This window comes from Lygodium microphyllum, chromosome 7 (genome assembly GCF_053477565.2).
Source record: "Lygodium microphyllum isolate KBCC chromosome 7, Lygodium_microphyllum_v1.1.10, whole genome shotgun sequence".
NCBI classification, from domain to species: domain Eukaryota; kingdom Viridiplantae; phylum Streptophyta; class Polypodiopsida; order Schizaeales; family Lygodiaceae; genus Lygodium; species Lygodium microphyllum.
The window spans coordinates 19,175,189-19,197,872 of record NC_141141.1 but is presented as its reverse complement, the minus strand read 5'-3'; the positions used below and the strand labels follow the sequence as shown (position 1 = coordinate 19,197,872).

General features: G+C 41.4%; 1 protein-coding gene across 1 annotated transcript; it reads right to left on the bottom strand.

Moving 5' to 3' along the window:
• Positions 1-209: 209 nt before the first annotated feature.
• On the bottom strand, positions 210-1,960 carry LOC148033230 (uncharacterized). The gene is made up of 4 exons (XM_087682242.1): positions 1,790-1,960; positions 1,199-1,281; positions 867-1,117; positions 210-681 (listed from the first exon to the last, which is right to left on the bottom strand). Exons 1-4 carry the CDS (start codon positions 1,834-1,836, stop codon positions 592-594), a joined length of 471 nt encoding a protein of 156 aa, XP_087538368.1. The 5' UTR covers positions 1,837-1,960; the 3' UTR covers positions 210-591.
• Between the last annotated feature and the right edge of the window lie 20,724 nt (positions 1,961-22,684).

The following is a 22,684-nucleotide window of genomic DNA, read 5'->3' as shown; positions in this document are numbered from 1 at the left end:
CTAATTTGTATTTCTATAATTTGGCATATGAGTCCTGAGGATTAGGTTTCTTACTTTGGTTGCTTCAATGGGTTCCTGAAAAACGTGGAAGAAGAACCCCGAATCAGGCAGGCTATCCAGTTTTGAAATGAGTGAAGTCAATAGATCCAAAAGCCCTTGCAAGAAACAGAGGTCATCAACGTCAACTGATTCAAGCCAGGCGCGTGAGCGAAAGCAAGAGGTTATCGACCGAGCTACTAAACTGTCACTACAGTTTCATGATGAGGACTCAAAAATACACAGAATGGTAAAGGAAGTAGCAGAAAAGTGTCCCGAATTACATATATGGGCGACTCGACAGCCTGGCTTGGTTGCTGATCGAATTGAAACTCTATGCAAAGGCATTACGAGGAGGAGGCCACAGCAGTTGCAGCTTGCTTTCTACCAAAAAAAGGTTTGTTCTAAATCTATTGTTTTAACTATCTCTCTCTCTCTCTCTCTCTCTCTCTCTCACCAAGTGGTGATAATGGTGCTCTTGTTGTAGTCGATGCCGAGAAACCTGGGGATGGGGAGGGTGTATAAGGTACAAGCGGCTCTGCTGGTGGTCCACCATCACTCGTGTAAAAAATCTCTCTCTCGCATCAAACGGTGATAGTATTGTTGCTGCTCTTGCATCAAAGGGAGAGTTAGAAGGTGATATCTCTGCCAAAAAAACAAAGTATTGAATTAAGTCAAATTCCTATGCACCTCTCTCTCTCTCTCTCTCACTCTCTCAAGGAAGGAAGGCAATCACAGCTCACTAATTTCTTCCAGACACTAATACTCTCTTTACTTGGATTATGAAACGTAATTCCCTGTCGCGCATCCAAAGACGTGAGGTCAATTACCTCGGCTGGTGTAACAAGATCGACCAAAACATGCGTGCGAGGAAGGGAAGCATGTGTATCAAGGCATGATGTCGGCGTCGAGAGCCCTCGCGCCATCCCCTCCTCCACTCTGTCAGGAGCTTGGTCAGGGGCCATCCCCTCCTCCACTCTGTCAGGAGCTCGGTCAGGACGGGCCATCCCCTCCACTCTGTCAGGAGCTCGGTCCACCTGAGAGGTGGTGGCAGCCGGGGTGCCACCGCGCATCTGGACACCTAGAATGCAAACAATAAACCATCATTATAAAATTTTAAAACATACTATCAAAATAGAAAACCAATTTGGCTTGAAAGTACCTTGATGTCGTTCTCGAAATGCACGTGATGCGGCCGCCCTCCTCTCTCTTTCTGTGCCAGCGTAAATCTGGGGCCGGATCATCCTAACAAAATCAAAGGAAACACAAAAACGAACAAAGATTACTAATATAGAGTTGTTGATAAAGCTATCAAGAAGGACTTAAAGAGCTCTTTCACTCTGCTGCGCATTTGTCATGGCTTCCCTTCTCAACCTTCTAAGACCTCCTAGTTTCACCACATGGTATCATCGCCCGGGACGGTCCGCTTGTTTGATGGCTTTCACAGCCCAGCCTCACCTAAAGCAGCATAAGCACAACTGTTGACAACAAAGGACAACCATACGCAGATGAAGATGGGGCTATCTTTGCCCGACATGGACGGGCTGTCTCTCTTCTTGCAGCATCCGACTTGGCTGCTGACTCCCTAGCCAAAGTCATTGACAACCGGGCACAAGGTCCACTAATGCAGCAGAAAGTCAAGCAGAATTCATGCTTGCTCTTTTGAGCCCAGCATGAACTCAAGTCAAAGCAACGCCTACAAGCACACAAGTAATAGAAGCCCTGGAATGTAAAATTCTCCAGGCACACTCACCAGGCCCAAACATGCTTCTGTAAGTGTATACAAGCTGCACAGACCATGCCTCTTCTCTGCAAGACGACCCAGGCCTCGAGGAATTAAACAACACGAGGCGAATCCCCTGCATGGCAGATCTTCTACTGCTACAACCAGACTCACCAAAGCCCCTGCAAGTCTATGTCAAAGCACGCGATGGTCAGGCAGAATTTGATGGCGCACAAGAAGGTGGAGTTTCTATATTCAATAAAGGATCCTTGCTTGCAGGCCTCGACCTTGCTGCCCAAAGCTCTTCAATGCATGCTCCTGGTGTTACTGAAATCTCTTATGGTCCTAACAAAGGGGCCCCTGCTGCTACATTGCCCGGCCCACTAGACGCATCTCTAGAGCATATATTTATGCCCCTGCTCACCAAGGAGCCCTGGACAAGGAGATCCAATTTCAGGCATATGGAATATTACCCAGATCCCATATCGCCTCTGCTGCAACAACAAATTTGCAGCCCCTGCCAGCCCCTGACAAAGCCTATCCTGCCTTCGCCAATACCCCACATATTACAGGATTAATGCCACATTGGAGGAAATGCACATGTAAAGGTGACTGAATCAGGAAAGTAATCTTCTTGCCGCATCTTATCAAAGAATTTTAGAGCTTCATCATCATGACCATTTTGTGCATTTCTTGCATTCAGTGCAATCCAAGAGAATCCATTATGAACAATATGTTTGTCAAGCACTTGCTGTGCTTTTGCAAGGGCACCACATTTAGCATGCATACTTATTAAAGTGCTTGCAACGTAGGGGCTTTTCAAAAACCCAAGTTGGATTGTACTGGCAATCCAACCACAAGGCATCTGCTGTCACTTTGCGCTTGAAATTTGGAGACCTTGCACTAGCCTGTGGTTGCAGTGGGACAACAGAAAAAGCCATGTCTCTATGTAGAGCTCACAAGACTTCAGTGGGACAAAAGAAAAAGCCATGTCTCTATGTAGAGCTCACAAGACTACATGTGGAATACATCATAATCAAATATATTGGGGCAAACTAACCTTGCTGTTGCGATTATCCCACGATTGCGAGGGATATTTGGAGTATTGCGTCCATATCAACTCCGTCGTCACCTTCCTAATATTTGATTGAATGCAAAGTATGAAGGATCCAATCAAAAGCCAGTCTCCCAAGCCTCACATGGGGCTCTTCCCATCTTTTATCGATAAACTAGCCTTGAAAAGTTGCCTAGAATCCCAGAATACCAAATTTCAAGCTTGCCTAACCTACAATAAAATTGAAATACCCAAGCATTCAGTCTCATCAACACACAAAGTGTAAAAGCAGAGAGCATTAGACCAATTATACCAATGACCTCACATCACAAAAGTTCCTTGGTGTGCAATCTATATAAAGAAGTATCATTTAGGTCCAATGATGTGAGACATACTAACTAAGTTGTTCAACTGATCAAGACTTTGAGACACCGGGTGGTTGCACGAGAACATGGGAGTGCTTTCAATAACCATCTTATATTGTGGGGAAAAAAGTTAGATGAATGAAGTTGTGAGATACCATATGCAATTAGCAATGGTTCTCTTACAAATCTATGGGGGTTGGTGATCTGTCAATGTCCTATTTTGTGGCAATACAAGTTGTATATTGCCTGCATCGCCTCTTCTCATTGTTAAGGATAACACGAGTCAATGTTTTCTTGCCTATTGTAATGGCCTTTGTTTCGAGTTCTCTGTATTAGTCTATGAGTAAATATCGATGGGGTTTTGGGTTATTTTCCACAGTATCTATTGTAGAGTGTCATTATGCATCGTATATGTTGCAAAGCATTCATCGAGCGTTCAAATATACATCTTTAATACAAGTATACGAGCATAAACATAATATTCACTCTCCGTCAAGGTTATGATCATGTGATGGTCTAATATGGTAGCTTGTTTTGGGATATTTTCCACAGTGTCTATTGCAGAGTGTCATTATGCATCGTATATGTTGCAAAGCATTCACTGAGCACTCAAATATACCTCACATGTCAACCATCACACTAATACAATATCATTATGTACATCTAGATTACGGTGTCAGTTTTTTCTAAATACCTAAAAAACCAAGAGCATAGTTTACATCCATGTAGAAAAAAAAAGCTTTGCACAGTTTTTGAAGGTTTTTTAAGTAGCAGGTTAAATTTTCCAGCCTCTCCTCTATCCACTTCCATTTAGCCAGCAAGAGAATAAGATGTTGAAAGAAATTAGAAAAAGACGGCCTACGAGGCTAGAACACCTCATGTGTATAGCTCCTAGGCCGCAGTCACTATATCAAACAGAGTTTAAGTCAGCTTTGAGTGTGACCTAGGTGATAGCCACATGAATCCGCTGGACATCGGGTGACTCGAGTCTTTTGTCAGGATGGCTTCGACCCCACAGAGGTTGCAGAGCGGGACGAGAGACTATTCCATGTCACAATGTGCTTCCCAGGTCTTAGCCAAGTATCTCTGGCTATTACCACGGATTGGATCTCTGGTGGGATCGGTACATTGGAGTCTGCCTAGACTGAAGCTTCAATGGTAGCCAAGACAACTTGCCTCCCCTCGGTTATAGTACTTGAACAAGAGACCTCCTCCCTTCCTAAGAAGGTAGGGGGGGATGGAGTGCAATTGCATTACTTAAAACAAAAAAAATGTGACCCTCCAACACTAGAGGAGAAGCATAAGTTCCACTGTAACGGAATTGAACTTATTCTTTGAAACTAGCCGAAAATAGATTGACTTAGTGAGCTTTACATTAAGCAAACTCCTTATGAAGATAGAGGTGCTTGGTTGGAGATAGCATCATGATCCACACAACTATCTAGCATGGCATGAACAATAACTTGAAAAAGAGAGAGCGACAACAGTTGAGGACCGGATTTACTTGGAGCCAGTCCCCCCTCCAAAAGGCTTTTGTATTATAAGAACCCCCATGAAGAGAGTCTTGTTTACAATACAAGCTTTATGTACCTTAAGACAACTTGGGTGCCATGAAGATGGAAACCTCACCCATCACAACATAGCCTAGACTTACCATCCCTTATTTGTCAGAGTGCAGCGGTGCGGAAGCGTATGACTGAGAGAGAGAGAACGCAGAGAGAGAAAGAGACAGTGGAAGATGAAGATCTGCTGTATAAAGTGTGGTGTATACAAAGATATGCAGATCTGTACACGGGTGCAGTGCGCTGGACTGCATGTCTCCACCTCGACGATGCAACCTGCTGTTCACCTCGAAGTCCGCTACAGTCTGCACTGTCTCCTGTCTGAAATCTGCGAACAGAGACGGAATCCACGCATGCCACCAGTCTGTAATCTGCGAGCAGAGAAGTGTAGGAGACTGCTGAAAACCTCGGCTATTTATAGCCAGAAAAGACCTGTCGGCTGCATTAAATGCAGCCGACTGACAGGACAGGTCAGACTGCCACGTGGCAGTCCGATTGTGCAGTCCGACTGCACATGGACAGAAATTGTCCGACTGCACCTGATCAGGCTATGATCTCTAACACCCCCTCTTAGAGCCTGGGCAGGGCAGAAGCCTGAGGGATCTGGAATGTCTCCGAACTAGAGCCTGGGGAAGTGCCTTCGTAAACAAATCTGCAAGATTGTCCTCCGTCTTGCAGTACTCCACAGTGATGGTCTCATCCAGAATTTTCTCTCTGATGAAGTGGTACTGGATCTCTATGTGCTTCGTCCGGGCATGAAAAACATGGATTCCGTGCCAAGGCAATGCAACTCTCATTGTCACATTGCAGCAAAGTAGGAGGAGTCTGGGGGTTGCCAAGCTCCTCCAACAATCTCCGAAGCCACACAGCCTCACATGTGGTGGAAGATGCGGCCCAATACTCCGCCTCAGTAGACAAAAGGGCTACCGTGGGCTGCTTCTTGCTACTCCATGAGATAACACCTGCACCCAAGGTAAAACAGTAACCTGTAGTAGACCGTCGGTGGTCCACATCACCGGCCCAATCCGAGTCGCTCCAACCTGCAAGTACAAGATCTGAACCATCTGCCCCTGCGGGATAATGAATCCCTAAATCAGACGTCCCCCTCAAATACCGAAGTATCCCCTGAGCAGCCTGCTAATGCACCGTCTGAGGTTCACTCATAAACCCTGCCAAGAGCCCAACAGCAAAACAAAGATCAACACGAGTGTTGAGAAGCCAAAGCAAGGATCCAATCAACTGACGATAGCGGGAAGCATTCGCCATGGGAGAAGTTGAATGGGAAGTGGCCTTCCAGTTCGAATCCATAGGAGTAGAAAGGGGCCGACAATCCTCCATCGCAAAAGACACCAAGAGCTCCTGTACATATCTCTGCTGAGAGATGAAGATCCCCCACTGAGACTGATAAATCTCATAGCCCAAAAAGAAATGGAGTAGTCCCAAGTCCATCATCTCGAACGTCCGATGTAAAGCTGACTTCGTCTCTTGGACCTGCTGTGCATGATCACCTGTGACAATCAAGTCATCAACATACAACACAAAAAGCACACAACCATCCTCGGAAGTGTGAACATAAAGCTGCGGATCGGCCGTAGAACACCGATATCCCAATTGAGACTGAAGGAATGAATCAATCTTCTCGTTCCATGCACGCGGAGCCTGCTTGAGGCCATACAAGGCCTTCTTCAACCTGTAGAATTTTCCATCTGAGGATCCAAAGCCAGGAGGTTGCTCAATATAGATCTCCTCCTTCAAATCACCATTGAGAAAGGCCGACTTCACATCCAACTGATAAACAGGCCATCTCCTATGGCCAGCCAAGGCAAGAACAACTCTAATGGTCGCCATACGAGCAGTGGGGGCAAAAGTATCATGACAATCAATTCCTGGGCGCTGTGCAAAATCTTTAGCAACAAGGCGAGCCTTGTGCTTATCCAAAGAACCATCGTTAAGGTATTTGGTCTTGAAGACCCATTTGACGCCAATCACCTTCTTATTCGAGGGGTGGGGTATGAGTGACCAAGTGCCATTCCTCTCAATAGCCTCCAACTCGGCTTCCATAGCTTTCTTCCATGGTGCGGACTGTAAAGCCTCCTTCACGGAGGTGGGCTCTCGATCCTGCATAACACGGGTTATCAAACAATAGTTAGAGCAAACAAGCTCCGTAGAATGTGCCTGGTGCCTTCGTGACCGCCGCGGACCATCCTACGGTCCCCACTCCTTAGGAACCCCCTCGATCCCTGAATCACGGAGTGTGTCACGGGCCCATCGAGGAGGAGGCCGAACCTCCCCTCGTCTCTCTCCATCAGCTGAAGACTCTGGAATATCCACCGGTGGTAACTCCTCAGGGGTGACCAGTGGAACTGTAGACTCTGTGTCAGAAACAGAATCAGAATCAAAAGGCACGGGCTCCAAAGGAACTGTAGCGGGAGCCCAACTCTCCCCTGGATCTCCAAGAACGGGATGCTCCTCACCCGTTGATATGGCCGGAACCTCCACAAACCGCACATCTCGACTAGTGTACACATCCCGCTTGACGGGATCATACAATCGATAGCCTTGGGACTGGGAGCTGTAGCCAACAAATACCTGTCTTCGGGAAGCTGCTTCAAATTTATCACGGTGAGCCTTGGGAATGTGAACATAGGCATCACACCCAAAGACCCTAAAGTAAGAAACATCGGGCTTAGTCCCAAAGTAAGCCTCAAAAGGTGTCATCCCATCAACGGCCGAAGTGGGGGATCAATTAAGGATGTGGGCTGTAGTAGCCACAGCCTCGGCCCACAGAACCTGAGGGGTCTGTGGGTGCTCCATCATGGTGCGTGCCATCTCGATCACACTGTGGTTTTTCCGTTCAAGAATGCCATTTTCTTGAGGAGTGTTGGTATTAGCAAACTCCTGGTGAATACCTTTATCTGCACAAAAACGAGCAAACTCATTAGAAACAAATTCACCACCCTTGTCGGATCGCAAGGTCTTCAATTTCCGGCCTGATCGGTTCTCCTCAAAGAGAAGCCAATCCTTGAAGTGGGAGAAAGCTTCTGACCTCAATGCCAAGAAATAGGCCCATGTCATCCTGCTGTAGTCATCTACGATCAGCATGAAGTACGAGCTCCCACGCAAGGACTCGTTCCTCATAGGGCCACAGAGATCGGTAGATACAAGCTCCATCGGTGACAAAGACCGCCGTGAAGCTGTGGGGGGAATGGCATCCCTATGCTGCTTCCCACGAATGCAGGAGACACATGGCTGTTGGCTCACCACTATATCCAGCAATCCTCGAACAAGCTGTCCACGTGACGCCCTCCGAAGATAATCATAGTTGAGGTGACCAAACCGAGCATGCCATAACTCTGACTGTGTCTGAGAGGTAAGAAGAAGAGTAGAGAGGGCGATGGAAGACTTCAATTTATAGATGCCCTTCTCCTCATATCGGGATGATAGAACCTTCCTTGACCCACGATCAAGGACTCGCATCGAATTATTGTGAAACTCCACCAAAAGTCCAAGGGAGAAAATCTTATGAACTGACAGGAGATGATACCCTAAACCTGGTACATGCAAGACCTCTGAGGTATGGGTATCACCACGTCCATCGGGAATAAGCTGCATCTTACCCCGTCCTGCAATAGACACGGAAGAGCTATCTCCAATGAGAATTTGCCCACGTGAGGGTCGCAACTGGGCAACACCATCTGATGAAGGAGTCATGTGCCGGGAGGCACCACTGTCAACGATCCACTCTCGAGCCTGGGGAGCCGTCATCGCAGCATCAGAAGCATTCGGTGAAGAGTCCTCAATGACAGCTAGATGAAGAAATGCAGCTGATGAGGGTGCAGCCACCGCTCCAGAATCCTTCGTGTCCTTCTTGTCTTTGTCAGGGCAATCCTTTTTTCAATGGCCAGTCTTGCCACAAATATGACATGTGGATTCTTTGTCCTTGTCCTTGCCCTTCTTTGACTTGTTATCCCCCTTCTTCTTCTTTTGGTCCTTCCCCTTCTTCTGAGAGGCTTGACCTGTCAGTGCCTCCGACTTGGAAGCATTCTGTCCCTTTAATTGTTCCTCTTGGTCCAAGACCATAGGAACCAACTCTTCCCAACGAAGAGTAGACTCCCGTCCTAAAGCAATAAGGGCAGAGTAGAATGTACCGAATCGTGGCGGTAACTGGGACAAGAGTGTGATCGCCATGTCTTCGGAGGAAATCGGCTTCCCCGCATTCTGAACCTGCATCTGAAGCTGTCTAAGCTTGTTGATATGTTCCCGCAACGAAGAAGACTTGTTTACGGACAAGGTTCGCATTTGAACCTCCAAAGAAACCCGCTTCATAAGGGTCATTCGATTGTACATCTGATCAAGCTCCAGCCATATCTCCTGAGCCACCGTCAAGTGCTCGATGTGAGCTATCATGGCTGTAGTACAAGACACAAAAAGAAAGGAACGAATCCTGGCATTCAGTTTGTCCTAGTGAGACTGAGCCTTGGCCAACTCCGCACGAGCATCGGAAGAGAATTTGGACTCATCTCTTACCGAGGGCCGGTCGATCTCCTCCTGTACAAGCTCCGCCAAATCATAGGACTCAAGGATGGCCAACATCATGACGCACCAGATGCGGTAGTTGTTGCCATCGAGCTTCTGATCTGCGGGAAGAGTCGGTAAGACAGGCACCTTCCGGTCCATAATCGTTTGGAACTCCAAGTCAATCTCTGTAGACATCTTCACCTGTAATGCCTTCACAAACGCAAAAGCAGCCCCCTCTGACTGTGAAAACTCAGCCTGCTAGGGCTCTTCCGCGTCCTGAAACTTCCGTGTATTTATATATTTAGTTCTTTGTGTATATATTTTTGGTATATGTTTATATATATCATAATGTATATTTAAATATATCTATGCATGTATCATGGATATTTAGTTATTGATATTTGTGTGTATATTTACAAATTATGCACTATGTACTATGCACTATGATTTATAAACTATAGACTAACAAAAAGGTCTTTCAAATAGGAGAGGCCAGGGTGGGTTGGTGCAAGAGCCGCATTTTGGAATGAGCCTGTCGATGTGTTGCTAGTGGTAGAGCATTGTTGGTGCATTGGGAGCATAAGGGAGTTGTACGTATCATACAAACTAACTGATGGTCCACCTTTTCCAATATGTACATATTGTAATTGATCAATTTAAATAGTGTTGAAGTTTGCCCCAAGGCTTTTATCTAGCTAAATGATAAAGAAGGAAGAACCAAAATACCTAATGTTTACACAACCCCAAAAAAAGACATTCACAGTATCTATTGCAATAAAATAGAAAATATATTATGTGTATTCCAAGCAATTATGTATTTCAAGCAAATATATTGATTTTAAGTTATGTATTTCAATGCATTAATATGCAAGTATAAGCAAGCAAAATAAAATTTCAAGTTTATGTATAAGTATATATACTTCTTTCATTAATATGCAAGTATAAGCAAGCAAAATAAAATTTCAAGTTTATGTATAAGTATATATACTTCTTTCATTAATAAGCATGGAAACACAATATGGCTTGATAGTAGGTTCTCTCTATAGAAAAATGGCACTTAGCTAGGAGTTTTGGAAGTCTATAAGAAAGTAGGATTCATAGGCCTTTGTCAAGCCATTTCTTTCTCCACAATGGATGTTCATATTAGATGCAGGTTGGCTATGAAGACACCCAATGTTTTTATAGGTCCAAAGCAGCATTTTGTAGCTTAAAAGGAGGCTATTGTGAATGACATGGGTAGAGTGGAGATGAGAAATATGAGTAGCATATATATATATATATATATATATATATATATATATATATATATATATATATATATATATATATATATATATATATATATATATATATAAACATGCGTATTGATAAATATAGATAAAAATATGCAAGGACACACACACATATAAGAAACAATTTGCTATAATATATACCATCATATACAACAAAATGTACACCTTCTATAATTATAGTTGATATTTTATATTGATTTTAAGTTTTATATATATATATATATATATAAACATGAATATTGATAAATATAGATAAAAATATGCAAGGACACACACATATAAGAAACAATTTGCTATAATATATACCATCATATACAACAAAATGTACACCTTCTATAAATATAATTGATATTGTATATTGATTTTAACTTATATATTTCAATGCATAATAGTGTATAATGCATATTGAGTTTGCTTATTTAGTTATTAAGTTGAGTTCATATTTGATTTCCATGCATAGTCTATGGGCTTTTCGAAAATGAAATCTTGATAACGGTGAAGAAAAACACAATAGTGCTTATTTGATAGATAAATTGAATGCATATTTTATGAGCTTGCCAAATGAAAATCCGATTTGGTGAAGGAAAGCATTAGTATGCATTGATGTAATACAAATTGAAATATAAAACAAAATGTAATATGCATTCACCTTAACAAATAAAAAGGTAACATATTATGTAAAAAATCAAGCATAATATGCATTAATATGCGATAAGAAATTGCTAGACCATCCTACATAGAACCTCTCTACTTTGAGGATCCAGACATAAACACACAGGAGGCTAGAGATGAGTTGGAAGTCTGGATAGCTAAAACACGAGAGGACATGGCAAAGGAATATATGAAATGGGTGGTTAGAGTGCTTCAATTAGCGGCTTTGCAGTTCCTTATGCCAAAATAGAAAGTGAAGAACCTAGCTAAGGGGTTTATGCCATTGCCAAATCTCAAACATAAGGCTTTACTCTAGAAATGAAAGATGCTACATTGGTATTAGAGCATTTTGGTGGTTCCTTGTTCCCGCTCCTACCCCGGACTAGTAATTATTCCCGTAAGGAAAACCCACGCAAGCAATCCGCAGTAATCTGCAAGCAGGAGACTTTGCATTCGCATCATGAAGCATTGTACACACACATTAATAACGCAGTTGTAGGTTAGGTAACCCACGGGTTACCGTTTACATCTCTCTCTATCTCTATCTCATTCTCTATAGTCTCTTTCTTTGTTTCCACACAATAGAGCACTCAAAAGACCTAATCTACATACTCCACACATGCTAATATACTTATATACATAATATTATACTATAATCTGCATACTAAATTAATACTATACTAGTAATATGCACCACACACCCTAATTTACACTTAGATATACTAATATGCATTCAAATACTACTATACTAGCAATCTAGTAAACATACTATTTTCCTAATAAACGAATCTAATATACATACCAATATACTAATATACTAATATATTAACATACTAACATACATAGTAATATTCTAATATTCTAATCTACTAATATACAATAACAACATCAGTGGTTGTTTTAGCCGGAGAGCTACTGCGAGAAAAGCAATGAATACAGGATGGCATCTGAGTGTGCTAGAGGAATCCTTTTGAGATAACAAAGATCCAGTGAAGTTTCAAACAACCTTTCTCAACATTTCAATGACTACATTGAGCTCAAATTTTTTTTCTCAAGACAAGATACATTTTGGTAATCTTGCTGTGGATGGTGTCTTTTGGTTCAAGGACAGTGGCAACCTTGAACCCAGAGAAATTATAAAGAAGGCTGGGGATTCTCTTCAAGACTAGTTTTTGGATGAAGGGTTTATTCTTGACAAGAAGATTGGCATAGGTAAGCCAAAATGCATTGAGAATGCTAAAATTTTAGTTGCAAACACAGCAATGGACACTACCAAGGTGAAAATTTATGGTGCCCGGGTGGATTCCACCAACCAAGTTGGCAAATGGATACTGCAAAATGTGCATGGGTTTGGAATCCCTATTTGCTGACTTGGTTCTATTATTAGACTGCCTTTGCTTCATTGCTTGGGTGAGTATGACAATGTGAAAAATGTAGATGCATTTAAAGAGATGACATTCTGAGAAGTGCAACCCATCGAGATCATAAGCGACCATCCACATAGATGCAAATTCTATAGGTGGAGGAATCTATCTAAAAGAATTTTGTGAGCTTAATTAAACTTCAAATAGAGATTGTTGTGCTTTTTGGCTCTTAGGACTTTCGGATGCCTATGTCTTTGGAAGTAGAATTCAATGACAACAAACGCCTTGAATCAGAATATGAAATTTTAAATATCATTTGTATGCCCCATATTTCTTCCAATATTTCAGATATTGTTAAGTGTGGTGTCATTTGCTCTCAACTTTTAGATTCTCTCGTATTTGTTCAAGCCAATTATCTTGAGTACTCTCTCTCTCTCTCTCGTATTTGTTCAAGCCAATCATCTTGAGTACTCTCTCTCTCTCTCTCTCGTATTTGTTCAAGCAAATCATCTTGAGTACTCTCTCTCTCTCGTATTTGTTCAAGCCAATCATCTTGAGAGTAATAATGTGTCCTTCCTTACAGGATGACAAACCCATAAGTGCTTAGGAGATAATATCGTCACTAAGCCTGACCATTTGTCCATTGCTATCTTCTTAACCATTTTATAGCGTGTCCTTTCTTATGGGGTGACAAGCCCATAAGTGCTTAAGAGAGAAAATCTCTAAAAGCTGACCATTTTATAGTGTACACTAAAAATTTAACGCATGCAAACTGAAATCTTAAAACATAAATGAACAATACCTTTTTATTCCTGTGTATCGTGCAAATCATACAAAGCTTTATACTCTTGAAGAAGAGTTAAAGATTCTTTAATTTGGGGCTCTTGCATCCAACGGGCATCTTCATCTAGATAATTGGCAAACTTGACCAAATATCGCCTCAATATCTTGCCAGTCCTTAAGACATTGTCTTCATGCTTAAGGATTCTTTTAGGTCTTAGAATCTCTTCCATCTCATCAAATTCTGGCGGATCTTCCTCTATAGGAGCTTGAGGTGGGGTTCCTTTGTATGGCTTAAGTAAGCTAACATGAAAGGCATTGTATATATGCCAATGCTCGGGCAATCGCAACCGATAAGAGGTTGGATTAATCTTTTGCAAGATTTGAAAGGGACCATAGTATCGTTTGGCCAATTTTGCATAAAACTTTTGGTGGCCCGTATGAGTACCCTGATGGTTCTTGCTTGTGGTATGCTTCAACCTTGCTTTGGGAAACTTAAGCAATACTCAATCAACTTCTTTTAAATTAAGATGACAACGATGCTTATCAACAGATAACTTCTGCTTCATTTGTGCCCTTTGGAGTGCTTCCTTTACCTTAGCAAAAGCTTCCCGCACATCCCGTACATACTGATCGGCAGCAAAAATCTTTTCTTTGATCCGCAGAATAGGTGGAACTTTTGGACAGCCCTCAACTATTTCAAATGGTGTTTTACCAGTAGAAGTATGGACCGTGTTGTTGTACGCATATTCTACTAATGGTAAATACTTTTCCCATTGACTACTTTGACCTACTTCATTGACATAACTTTTTAAGTAGATCTAGAATTGTGGAATTCACAATTTCACTCTGTCCATCAGTCTTAGGGTGATAGGCAGAGGAGAAATTGAGCTTTGTTCCCACATTCTCTGCTAGCCCTCGCCAAAAGAGACTAGTCATCCTTGGATCCCTATCAGACACGATACTTTTGGGAAACCCATGATACTTGAATATGTGAATCATAAAAAGATGGGCCATATGTGGTGCCTTAATAGTCTTTTTGACAGGAATAAAGTGAGCTTGCTTACTAAACCTGTCAACTATTGTCCATATTCCATTATTCCCATGCATTGACTTGGGAAAGCCAAAGACCAAATCCATGGCTATGCTTTCCCAAGGCATATCGGGAATAGTTAAAGGTTGTAATAGATCAAATGATTTGTGTCTATCATACTTGACCTTTTGACATGTGATACATTTGGAGATATATTCATTTACATCTTGCTGCATTGTTGGCCAATAGAAATATAACTCCATAGCTTGAATTGTCGGTTGAGCACTCCTATGACCCGCATAAGGAGGCTCATGACACTCTTGCATTACCTTATCCCTGAGAGTCTTGGTGATGCATAAGCATGAGCCAAACATAAAAAACCCTTCCTTGATGGAATAAGGAGAAACTGAATTACCTTGCTCAACTTGCTCATATATAGAAGCAAAGTCAATATCACTCTTGTAATCATCAATCATTGATGTAAAGTCCTTATGATAAGCAATATCATAAGCAATATCTTGTAATCATCAATCATTGATGTAAAGTCCTTATGATAAGCAATACTAACTGCATTTACCCTAGGCCTTCTAGACAAAGCGTCTGCCACGGGATTTTGCTTCTCTGCTACATGTGCAATATGAAAATGGAATTGTGAGAGAAAATTAGCCCATCTCATTTGGTTTTCACTCAATTTTGTTTGCGTCATAAAGTACCTAAGACTTTGATGATCCGTTTGCAAAACAAAAGGAGTGCCAAGAAAATAATGCTTCCATGACTCAAGAAAATGTATAGCGGCTAATAACTCCTTTTCATAAATTCCAAGTATGCGTTCTTGTGCATCAAGCCTTCTACTTTCATATGCTATTGGATGACCTTCTTGTAAGAGAACAACTCCTAGACTGTCTCCTCATGCATCACAATGAACTTCAAAAGGCTTACTTAAGTCAAGCAATCTCAAAAGAGGTTCACTTAATAGCTTGCTCTTAAGCATTTGAAATGTTGTCTCTTCTTTGTTCGTCCATTGAAACTTAACCTTCTTTTTAGTTAAGTCATGGACCGGAAATCACTGAGAACTTCTCTATGAATCTACGCACACATGCCTATAAAACTGTGTAGCTCATTCTTAGGCTGGGGCCATTCCTCAATGACTTTCAGCTTCTTAGGATCCATTTTGATTCCTTCCTTGGAGATTATATGACCAAGGTAGCGTATCTCTTGTAAAAAGAATTCACTCTCTTTACCATTGATGAAGAGCTTGTTGCGATGCAACTCTTCAAAAACTTTTCTTAGGTGATCCTTATGTTCTTCGAGTGTCTTTGAGAAGACAATAATGTCATCAAAGAACACTCCTATGAAAGAACAGTACGGTCTAAATATACTGTTCATCATTCTATTGAATGTGGCAGGAGCATTTGTTAGACCGAATGGCATTACGAGGAACTCGTATAATCCAAAAGTGGTCCTAAAGGCCGTCTTATGGATATCTTCAGGGACTACCCTTATTTGATGATAGCCACTCTTTAAATCTATCCTACTGTAGTAGGATGATCCTTGAAGTCTCAAAGATATATTCAATTCTTGGGACCGAAAATCTATTCTTTATGGTGCTCTTGTTTAGTGCACGATAGTCCACACACATATGGTATGAACCATCCTTCTTTTGCACTAATAGCACAGGAGAACAGAATGGTGAAGAGCTAGGTTGGATCATGCCCTTTTCCAAGAGTTCATTAACTTGAGCCATAATTTCTTCTTGTTGAGCTAAAAAGACCCTATATGGTGGTCTATTGGGTGGAGATGTAGCTGCTGGTACCAAGTCTATCCTATGGTCATGTTCACCCCTTGTAGGTGGTAGCTCAACTGGTATGGTTTCAGAAAAACAGTGTGCATGCTCATCTAAGAAATATTTAAGACTAGTGTCTAGCTTTGAAAGAGATTCACTAACATCATCAGACTTGTTAAAAGCTACATGGTTTATTAAGGGTATTGTATCCCCTTTCTTATGAGTGTGGATGATATCATCTTTTCCTTTATGGGAAAAATAGATGAGTCTTTCAGGATAAATTAATCTAGCAGCTTTCCTATGAAACCAAGGAGCACCTAAAATAACATCTTGGGATTCTAGAGGGGCAACAAAGAATTCTTTTGGCTCCACATAGCTTTGTATATGAACTCGCAGTTTGCCAATCAGTGGTGTGACTGACACTTCTTGTCCTTTGAAAGCTCCTTTAGCTTCTTCAAGCGGTCCCATCTCCCCTGTCTTGATTCCCAACTTCTCTGCTAATTCCATTGAAATTATGTTGTGGGTTGAACCTGGATCCATCAAAATTAAAGAATTTTGATCACGGACTTTTCCCCATACATAACAGAATTGGTTCGCATATGGAGTTTCTTCATGAGGAGTGCTTAAAACATTACTTACCTTAAGAGGCTCGCGCTTTGCATTACGTTGTGGACATTCGTGATAGGTATGACCCATCGTTCCACATCAAAAACAACGGTTCTCCTTTCGGTAGCGTGCAATCTCTTCGGGTGAGAGACGGTTACTTCCTTGGTAGGTCTTTGGGGTAGCCTGCTTCTTTGCACTTTGCTTTGCATTTGAGCTACAGTTACCTTTATCTCCCTTTGGGGGAGTCTTTGCCTTGAAAATTTTGTGAGCCACTCTTGTGTAGTGGATCACCGCAGCAATTGTCTTGGGTCGGAGTGCCTGCACATAAGTGCGCATATCTTCTGGAAAACCGGCACAAAAATGAAGATATAAGTTCTTTTATCTATGATAATAACTCTACAAGTCAACTTGCAACTCAAAATATCTTTTTTTATAATTCATTGTATGCAGTGGAAAGCCAAAGATTGCAGCATGTCCCATTGCCACCACTATCTAGTGGTGAATGGTTGATTGGTAGCTTGGAGTTGTCAGGAGCATGTAAGTCCAAGATAAAATTTGACATCAATAGTGCTATGAAACCCACCACATGCTCCAAAGATGTGCATCTTAGTTCGTTTATCACATTCTCATTGTTTGCACATTTATTTGGTTCATGTGATATTCTAAAGAAAAAAAATATTACTTATCAATGCAAGTGTCCATATGAGGAATGGATGAGTCAGCTATTAGGTGAGATTTGGCATGTTAAAAGAACACCAATCTAATCTTACATTCAAGTAAATATTTTTTACTACTTTGCATGCCTTGATTCAATTAACATAGGTCTTGCTTAGATGAATTGTTGTGTTAGTTACATTTACTTACCATTATTTTTATTTTTATTTTTATTGCAGGTATTTCATCGCTAGACAAACTATGTGCATTCACTTTTGATATAGAATATGGTGAATTTTGCGAGGAAAGTAGATCAGCTTGGATCAAGATACCTGAGATGAGACACATATAGCTCTCATAGATGTGGTTATCTTGTGGAAAGGTCATAATCCTTTTGTAGTCAATGTAGAGAGTCATTGGCCCATTTCTTTTCTGAGACAAGAAATCCAATTAATGTCCAATGAGCCCCTCTGCAACTTCTATTTGAAGTTAGATAATAGAAAAGTCAGGACTCGTAGTCAGCAATCCATAACATGTAAACAATGTACTTCTCCACATATCCTTGAGATAGTGGAATCCTTGTAAAAAAATTTATAAAGAGCGAATACAAACCTTTAGAGTACTTTCCATTTTGATCATGTTAGTTTACTGTGATCCAAGTGTGCTAGTTAATATCATAATTAAATTGCAGGGTAGTCAATCGAAAGGAGCATTTGCACTAAAAAGCCCCATTGATCCAAGTCTGCCACGTCAGGCACAAGAACCTCTTCCCTGGAAAAAGGATGAAGTAATATCAATGAACACCTCCCGTGATGAGGAGACAATGAAAGCACTTCTAAGTCGTGCGGATTTGAAAGGGTGTCCTTTCCGATTTGAAGTGACAGGTGATAAACCCACCATTAAGACCCTGAAGCCAGATATGGTGTTGATACTAAAGGGATGCTCTTTGTGCGAATATTCAGCAATTGGTGCATTTATTAATGTGAAGAGCACTACTGATGGTCTCTATGATAGTGATGAATGTGTTGGTAAGACAATCGTTTATGGCCAAGAATTTCTACTACTTGCTGGCCCTGAAAGAGATTCTATCGTAGTGGGTGTCACTGATTTGGAGATGATTAGATTGTTTCGAGTCAAGCGTTCTCCTGATGCAATGTTTCTCAGCTACTATATGAGTGGCTTTACAGTTGTCAGAGGCGAGCCTTCATCCAATGTTTTGCAAGTGCTTTTCGCATGTTTACAGGCTGATCCGTTGTCTCTAGATGTGAAATCAGCTGCATATTGGAGATCTTTCTTGCCAGAAGCAACTAGCTGGATGCGCGTACGATATTTGGGCCGTGGTCTTACAAGTCATGTCCATCTAGTTGTAGGAGCTGACTCCAAGAAGAACTATGCTTTGAAAATGGCATGTAAAGGCCATAAACTTGATAATGATATTAAGTTTCTTAGTTAGCTTGCAGGAATAGATGGGATACCAATAATTCACCAAATCTGTGACTCATCAACACTAATTTTGGAACCTGTGGGTGAGGCTTTCACACACACGAATTTAAGGCACCACCATCCAACTGAACCTCAAGTGTCCAAACTGGTGGACATTTTGGAATCTGCCCATTGGAAAGATGTTGTGAACAGGGATATACGCATTGAGAACATCATGATTGCTAGTAGCCACAAAAGCAGAGAGTCGAGGTTGTTTCTGTTGGATTGGGGGTTTGCTGCTAAATGTGGTGCTGTTGATAATGGTTGTGGAAGTCTGATCACTGCCTCAGATTCTGTTCTCAAACAGCATATTCAAGGATGTACACAACGGCTGTATACCTTTGTTGATGATCTTGTTTCTCTTGTCAGGTGCCTTTTCTTGTTCTATAAACGTCAGGTTGCCATACAGCTATATGATGATCCGACGAACCCAAAATTTAACTTGAATTTTTGGAAGAAAGCCATGAACAACAATAAGTTGTGGCAAGAGGCAGAGCAAAGTGCTCTTCACCTGGATTATTCCGCTGTTAAAATGTTTCTGACAAATTTGCAAAGTTATGTGGACTGAAAATTGTCATCTTCAGCACAGGGCCTGGGGGAATTGTATCAACATAGTTATTTGATTTCTAGATTTTAAGCCCTTAAGAGTTTGAAACTGATGGAGTAGTCTAAGGATGTTGTGCCCTTCTTTTAAGTGTCAATTATCTGTCATATGGCTTGGTTATGTGAGCAGCTAACTTTTGTATGTTTTGAGTTGATGCGTCTTATGGATAGGCTAACTAGGCAAATTTGATTTCTAGATTTTAAGCCCTTGCGGCATGACTCTATTGTTGTCTCCTACATTTGTTTCTGGTGAGTTTGAAAGTGGAGTAGTTTGAGGATGTTGTGCCCTTCTTTTAAGTGTCAATTCTCTATCATATGGCTTGGTTATGTGAGCAGCTAACTTTCGTATGTTGTGAGTTGATGCATCTTATGGATAGGCTAACTAGGCAACTAGTCTTTGTGTTTTGACTCTCTCTCTCTCTCTCTCTCTCTATATATATATATATATATATATATATATATGGGTTGCCCCCCCTTCCCCCTCCCTCGCATGCATGCACATGTGCACATGCACGTGTGCATGTGTGTGTAGTAACTCTATATATCCCTACCCAAAGATGTTTAAAAAGAAATACATAATCAAATCCTTAATTGGTCTATCTACAATGTAACGCTAATATTCATAAAAGGCATTCTAAGTTTGACTTGGTTTCCTAGGTTTACGTGACTTCAGATGTGACAACATCCTCTAGACTTGCCTTAGTTTGTCATCTTCCACACCACTTAGAATTGCGACTCGCAACGTGCACCATGGGCAACAATTGTCTCGTTGGAGTCAAAGCCCTTGTTAAGTTTCTTTCTATTGAAAAAATCTTACAAGGGCTTCTGTTGCACTTTGGGGACCCTTGTGGATCCACCAACCAAAACCACTTCATCAATGTTGTTTTTGTCAATTTTTGTGACCCTTGAATAGTTCTCTATAGGCTTGATACATTTCTTGAACCCTCCTCAAACCTGGCACATGGAATGGAAGAATGAAAGTCTACAACTTATTATAACCTATCAATTTCAATGGGCTATAGGGTAAAAGATAAATCTCCACTTGGTCGTTCACAAACGTTTTCATCTAGAAGCTTCCCCATGAATTTATGCACAAAGTAATCTATCATGCGATGATTGAAGTCTTCATCACCTCCAAGGTGAGCTAGTTGTGGCCTTGGCCTCAAGAAAGCTATTGTCTAATCGTGAGCAAGTAAACATCCAAGCTACCAGCTTTGACATCAAACTCTTGCTTTTGAAAGGAATTTATGCAATGTGGGTTCCATGAAACATGATAAAAAATCCAAAACCACACATAGGCATAGTCCATACCACAACTACATCAAGTCAAGACAAAGGCACAAGACAATGGTCATATCAAAGGCTTTTGGCCTAGACCAACTCTTCCCAAGTTGACTATCTCAATATCATTTAGAGTGATCACCAAAAGGGCTACTCTACAAGTGCAACCGAACAATTAACAGTTGGAACAATAAAAGTTGAAGCTTTGTGAGGCACCCCATGGAACCCAAGCTCCCAACAAGCAAAAAGGCACATCAAACTCTAGATCTAGATCTTTAAATTGAGGTTGTGGTCCCAAAAATAGGACACTCTTTACAAAAAGGTTAAACTCATTTGTTAATCTTATTTTTCCTATCCCTTTCTTGTTGCTTTTCCTCCATCACGTTTGGATCATATGTGCTGTGTCTTTCCCCACCAACTCTGGTGAACTACCTCCACTAGATCTCCTTCTGCAAGTTGTCGTTCAAGGAGGCAGACTCTACAACCTCAACATCTACCAAGTCTTGGAAAATTTTGTCCTTAACAAGATCCCTTTCTTGCCATGATTCTTCCATCTTTATCCTTTCTTCTTTCAAAATTTTAATTCTCTCCAAGGCTTTCCTTACATTCTTTTCGATTGATCCATTCAACTCACTCTCTAGCTCATAGTTCCAATCCCAATTCTCCTCGGGTTTTGTAAGTTCTAGCAAGAAAGTTCTTTGACACATTTTGCTTGAAACTTCCAAGTGATTTCCAAAGTCAAGACTAGAGGATTTCTCTCTTTTTCTATTGCCTTCTTCTTTATCATCAACCATTCTTTCCTCACTATGTGCTAAGCAAGATTGACATGTCTCGATATCAAAACCATCAACAAAAACCAACTAAGCCCTTGTTGGACATCTCCAAACTCCTTCTTGATGGTTGGAGCCTCTTCAAGATTCCAAATGCCATCTAGACCAATCTCAACTCTTGGGGTCACACCTGGACACCCCTCACTTTCCTCTTCCAACCTCTTCTCAAGACTTAAAAAGAACTCCATGTCATTATCTTCGTCAACACTAGACAACTCAACAACTATTGCCCTAGAAATTTCTTCACTCTCCTTCACATAAAGAGAAAAACTCTTGGACTCATGTCCATCAACCTCAGTCTCAAAAGGCATCAATGCTGGGAGAAACTCATCTGTCTCTTTCTCATCTTCCTCCTGAAACTTGTTAGTCCCACTAATGGGATTTCTCACCTCTATTTCACTTCCTCCTTCCTCCTTGCACCTTGCAAGTCTGCACTACCAAAGGTATTGACTGTGAGCCCAACCGCCAGTGTGGCTCCTCAATCTCAACATACTAAGAAACATCCCGCTCTCTCTTCAGGGTTTCCTTCTCTTTGCTTGGCAACTTCTCACATCCTTCCAAGGGTTCCATGTCATCAATATGGGCATCATTTTCAATTGTCAATCCACATGGGTCCTTAGCAAGCTCATTGTCCTTAGTTCTTGGCTCACAAGAACTATCACGAGTCACATCCTCCAAAGCATTTGTCAACTCAATTCTATTGCTTGTCATCTCCACTCTTTCTCCCTCTTTTTCAATTCCCAAATTAAGACAGGACACTTCTTGAGTGGCATCGGACTCAGCCTTGGATTCATACTCCTCCTCTTCTTCACTACTTGAGAGGTCAGTCTTCTCATCTTCAGTCTCACCATCCTCACTTTCCTTGGTCTCTACGGGTCTTTTTGTGGGCATAAAATTATAGGTGAGGTAGGGGACTCTATAGTAGTAGTAGACGGGGCTATCTCTGAAAAAAAAACAAAAAAAGCACTCAATTAAGTGAAGTGCCTATAGCTTTCTACTTAGAAAATAGAACTCTCTCTCTCTCTTTTTTGTGAAGAAGATTGAATTGAATGGCAATATTTGCATTA